The sequence below is a fragment of the Odontomachus brunneus genome, unplaced genomic scaffold (assembly GCF_010583005.1).
Source record: "Odontomachus brunneus isolate Ranch 3 - 2012 unplaced genomic scaffold, Obru_v1 Obru_scaffold_028, whole genome shotgun sequence".
In the NCBI taxonomy this organism is placed as follows: domain Eukaryota; kingdom Metazoa; phylum Arthropoda; class Insecta; order Hymenoptera; family Formicidae; genus Odontomachus; species Odontomachus brunneus.
The window spans coordinates 1,740,313-1,745,653 of record NW_022639478.1 but is presented as its reverse complement, the minus strand read 5'-3'; the positions used below and the strand labels follow the sequence as shown (position 1 = coordinate 1,745,653).

Sequence of the window (5,341 nt, the reverse complement as noted above, 5' to 3'; positions counted from 1 at the left end):
TCTCGCTTGTATTATTTAACTTTATAAGAACACAACGAAATGAATATTACGATAATAAATTCCGCCAGTCTCTTAGTTTCTATAGGGCCTGAAATTACGGAATTTATTTCTTATTGAATACTTTTCTTGAGGGATACTCATAACTCCTTGTATCTTATTTATGATTTCTTTCGCTTTATTTTGTGATGATGTGGTGAAAAGAACGCACATTTACAATCTTGTGTTGCGACGAAAATATCTAACAGGGCACTCTCCACATTAAACTCTTCTTGAAATGCAATAATGATATTTGCTTGCTTATACAAATTTGTGCGCATACAATCCTCATATGACATACGAGCATTTTCAAAATAAAGCTGTTTATTTGAATTGCCGCATATTCAACAAACATTGTAGTATCCATTCCACTCACAATCTGTTTCTGGTCCTATCAATATAACTCTTAATTCCTTAATTACAATTCTAAAATTTCTATATTTACTGCAAAAATACATAAATAGCTCCCACGATGGTAAACCCGTTATATATACTGAACTCGCACCTACGATATGTACGATAAAGAGATATTGTGCTGCGTGTTTAGTAAACCTACATTCCATTTTATAAATTCCTGTTACATCAAGTAAATGTCTGAATTGCTTTAACCTGTCATACAGTGTCAATGAAGCTGACATAATCCGAATAGATGCAAGAGACCTCATCCCAAGTTTCTAAATTCCGTTTTCTATATTTTTTAATATATATATTAACAAATATAAACATGTCATCAAAACCTATTGTCATTATAAGAAACTTCATTTTTTGTGGATATGACTTTATGTTAGTGTTATTGATAATTGAAATATTCAAGTTTAACAATACCAGTAAGTCCGTGCACTTAGATTTGTGTTTTTCTTGAAATTTCAAATAGTGTTTGTCACAGTAATTGGCGGAATAGCAAATGTTGCAAGTTCGTAGATTACTCTGTAGGTAACAAATGAGGCATAATTTTGCGCACATCATCATCTCTATCTCGTATGACTTTAAATCACGTGATATTTTCATTTGAATTCCTTGCATAAATATCTCTCGGGACGACCTCTATTCTTCATCTGAGTTAAAACGATGTACGCTCGTCCCAATCTTCTATTCTTGCGTTTGCCATAATGACACAGACTTCCATATGCGAACTTTTATGAATTATTTGATGTTCATTGCAACAATAAAAGACCATGCCGTACGAATCTCATGTGATTAATTCGTCTTGGCTACTTGACTTCTTACAGACATGGCAAATGTTCGGTTTAAAAAACTGATTATAATTGTATCCTGTGTATGATTCTCTAACTAAACGCAGACGTTTAGTTATATCGGACATAATATACTTATGCAATTGACAATTTATACTAACTTTAATCGTTATATTTATTTAAAAATAATGCTGGATATTTGAGCGAATATAATAATTCTGTACACAACAATTCTGTACACAAATTCAATTTAGATGTTCAGTTGATGATAGCCCGAAGGACACTAATAATAGATTCGTGTATATTTTCGAATACTCTGTGATTTACTGGCAATATATATTGTAACTGATGAAATAACAGTTTCGTACAGCCATTAGCACGTACAACATTTACATGCGTTGATCTGGAATATTATACGTATATACTATACGACAATTACTCAACTATAATCCGTGCAACACATATATACATTAAGTGAATAATAAAATAACTAATGTTAAACATAATTGCACAAACATATGCAATATTTATTTATATAAACAATGTGGGGTATACATATTAATTAATTAATTATTGCTATCAAAAAAATTATTCTATTCTTCTTATAAGGATATTATAATTTTGCTTTGAAATTGAGTTACACACAAATTCACTTTCAAAGCGGACATGAACACATATACAAAAAGACCTCTATGATGTTTCCTCAGTTTATCATAATAATTAGTTGTCTGAGAAATTGCAACTTCAAAGTTCTGAAATAGTATATCTTGCCTACTATGCAAGATATTACAAAATTATTTCACATTAGCGATATAATAATCATTAAACCGAGACTAAACCTCTATAACATATGTTACGCATTTTCAAAGAAATAGAAATTCAAGGCAATATATTTGACGGTGACTATATATTTTATCAACAAAGAGAAATTAGTTATACTCGAATGCTCTCAAATACATTTACATGTAATAAACAATAATGCTGAAATATTGCGGATACATTTATAACTAAATTGCAAATACAATTATAACAAAGTATAGAAATACAAGTATAAGAATATAAAATTACAATGAAGATTAAACTAACGAGAAAATTAACTGATCTTCACTTTTTGTCGGGCTCAGGTACACTTTGCCGTTTCAGTTCAACTGAAGAACGAAGCCTTAGGATCATTGATAGTGTAACATATGTGAGGCACTTATCAACAGCCGATTAAAATTTTATTCGTACAATATAAACTTCGTATAAACGGCCATAAAGGCCATCACACACAAAATTACATAAACGCATATGCATAGCATAAGATCGTATAGACCAATGGGCATCGAAAATTAAGCATCAGTCATCAATATCGCGACTTAATAATCAAAATCGCGATCTTATGCTATGCATATGCGTCTATGTAATTTTGTGTGTGATGGCCTTAAGGCAGAGCAATGCAATTATTAATCCTATGACCCTGCGAACTAGTTAGAGTGGAAAAGGGAAGTATAGTAAGTAAGTGTAACCTCGAAACCGTTCCCAAACTGAAAAAAATTCCGGACGTTGTTATATATTAACTCAATGTCTTGTTGTCTCGCTTGTATTATTTAAGTTCATGAGAACACAACTAAATAAGTATTACGATAATAAATTTCACCAGTCCCGTAGATTCTGAAAGGTCTATAACTACAAAATTTATTTTCTACAGAACGATGTTCTCTAGGAACATTCATTACTTCATGTAACTTCATTATGCCCTCTTCTGCTTCATTTTGTGACGCAGTGGTGAAAAAAAACGGACATTTACGATCTTGTGTTGCGCGGAAAATTTCAAACGGTGCACTCCCCGCATTAAATTCTGCTTGAAATGCAATTATGATATTTGCTTCTTTATACAATTGTGTGCGAATATAATCGTCATATGACACACTTGCATTCCCAAGGTATAGTTTCCTCTTTGCAATGACGCATCTGGTGCAAACATTGTAATATTCATTCCTGTCACAATCCGTTTCTGGTTGAACCAGTATAACTCTTAATTCCTTAATTTTCTTAACCGAATTAAATTCATGGCAAAAATGTAAGAAAATCTCCCATGATGGTAAGCCCGCTACATCTGCTGAACTCGCACCTATGATATGTACGATAAAGAAATAACTGCGTCTGAAGCGTCGATTAAGATTATATTCATCTCTATAAATCTGTGTTTCTTCAAATAAATTTGCGAATTCCTTTAACCCGTAGTATAGTGTCAGTGGAGCTGATACATAATTCGACGTTATGTAACAATCCGCATACCAAACATTCGACAGTTTATGTTGGTCAACAATGTATCGATTACCAAATGCAAACATGTAATCACAACCTTCTTTCATATTGTAAAATTGTACATTATGTGAATACGATTTTATAAGGTTATTTATACGTAAGATATTCAAATTCAAATGTACCAATAAATTCAAGCACATGAACTCGTGTTTTTCTTTAAAATCCCATTGGTGCTCGTCACAATAATTGGCGGAATAGCAGGTCCTGCAAGTTCGCAGTCCCATCTGTTGGTGACAAATGAGACATGATTTGGCGCACATTATCATCTCTTTCTCGTACGGCTTTAGATCACGTGTTATTTTCATCCGAATTTCTTGCATAAATGTCTTTCGAGATGACCTCCATTCATCATCTGAGTTAAAAGGACGAGCGTTCGATTCCAAGTCTTCTGTTCTTGCAAATGGAATAACTGCACAGACTTCCATATGCGAGCTTTGATGCATTATTTGATGCTCTGTAGAACAATAAAAGACCATGTCGCACGAACCACATGACATTAATTCGCCTTGATTCGGCCTCTTGCAGACATGACAAATATTCGGATTGAAAAACTCATTATAATTATCTTCTGTGTATAATTTATCGAATATGCACAAGCGTTGATGTATATACATAATTTATTAATGTAATTGACAGTTATCAAATACTTTAATCGTTGCATTCACTTAGAAATAATGCTGGATATTTGAGCGAATATAATAATTCTGTACACGACAATTCTGTACACGAATTCAGTTTTGATGTTCAGTTGATGATAGCCCGAAGGACACTACTAATAGATTTGAATATGTTCTTGAATATTCTGTGATTTGTTGACAATGTATATTATAACTGGCGAAATAACGAGTTTCGAATAGCCATTAGCACATACAATGTGTACATGTGTACATTGCGAATATTATGAACTATAAACTGTGCGGCAATTATTCAGCTATCATCCGTACGACACATATATATAATAAATTAATAATAAATAGTTGATATTAAATATACTTACGTAAAAATATATACTATTTACTTATATAAATAAGGTGGTGCATATATATTAATTAATTAATTAATGTTATCAAAGTAATAATTCTATTTTATATGAATATTTAAATTAAGTTTTGAGAAATTCAGTTATCAATTATATTTTAAAATTCCGTTTAATTTTACATTTTGATCTTCCGTTTGCAGTATACAAGCACTCGCACAATGCAGACACAAGTCGTAGTATTGAAGGGAATGCTATACTTGAAAATTTTATCGAAAAGTACTGACTTTCTTCTTCTAAAATTTACTTACTTGGTTAAATAATTTTAATACCAATTTTTATTTTATATATTTAATGTACCCATATTTTCATTTTTAACATACCATCAGATATTGTAACTGAGAATTGTTCTGATATTCTGTTCCGTAAATATATTTCTGTTCTGTAAATATACTTTTTCTAAAAAACAGAGAAATGTTTAAACAAAAATTTGTCTCATCAACCTTCTTATGATATTATTTTACCAATGGATTTGACATACCTCTATTAGTATAAAATATTGTTTTTAATGCATATTGTGCTTATTAGTATAAAACATTACGTACAATATTTTATCATAATTTAACTTCTTTTTTCCTTTCTTTCAATAGGTTGCTGTGTCATTAGATTGATTCGTCCTGTGGTATTTGATGGAAAAATATTTAGATAACGTTATATTTGCGAATACGCAAATGGTCTAAAAGCAATCGAATCCTGTTCACATGTGACATATTAAATCTAACGTTTGCAAGATATCAGTCAAAAATTTTGAGACCTACTACTTTTC

At 31.2% G+C, this 5,341-nt stretch overlaps 3 protein-coding genes across 6 annotated transcripts in view; all 3 read right to left on the bottom strand.

Annotated features, from left to right (window-relative positions):
• Positions 1–5,341, bottom strand: part of LOC116842921 (serine-rich adhesin for platelets-like) — a 261,954-nt gene that overhangs the window by 121,402 nt on the left and 135,211 nt on the right. The window lies entirely within an intron of this gene.
• LOC116842927 overlaps positions 2,166–5,341 on the bottom strand; it is a 34,124-nt gene continuing 30,948 nt past the window's right edge. The window contains exons 4-5 of one of the 3 annotated variants that reach the window (XM_032812806.1): positions 5,057–5,268; positions 2,166–4,974 (exon numbers count right to left, since the gene is read on the bottom strand). The gene's annotated coding sequence lies outside the window, so the exon portion shown is untranslated. The remainder of the gene's footprint in view (positions 4,975–5,056; positions 5,269–5,341) is intronic. The other 2 variants (XM_032812807.1, XM_032812809.1) reach the window with 2 other exon arrangements.
• LOC116842930 overlaps positions 2,166–5,341 on the bottom strand; it is a 3,795-nt gene continuing 619 nt past the window's right edge. The window contains exon 2 of the mRNA XM_032812822.1: positions 2,166–3,863. Within this exon, the coding sequence (XP_032668713.1) occupies positions 2,825–3,863 (1,039 nt within the window). The 3' untranslated portion in view covers positions 2,166–2,824. The remainder of the gene's footprint in view (positions 3,864–5,341) is intronic.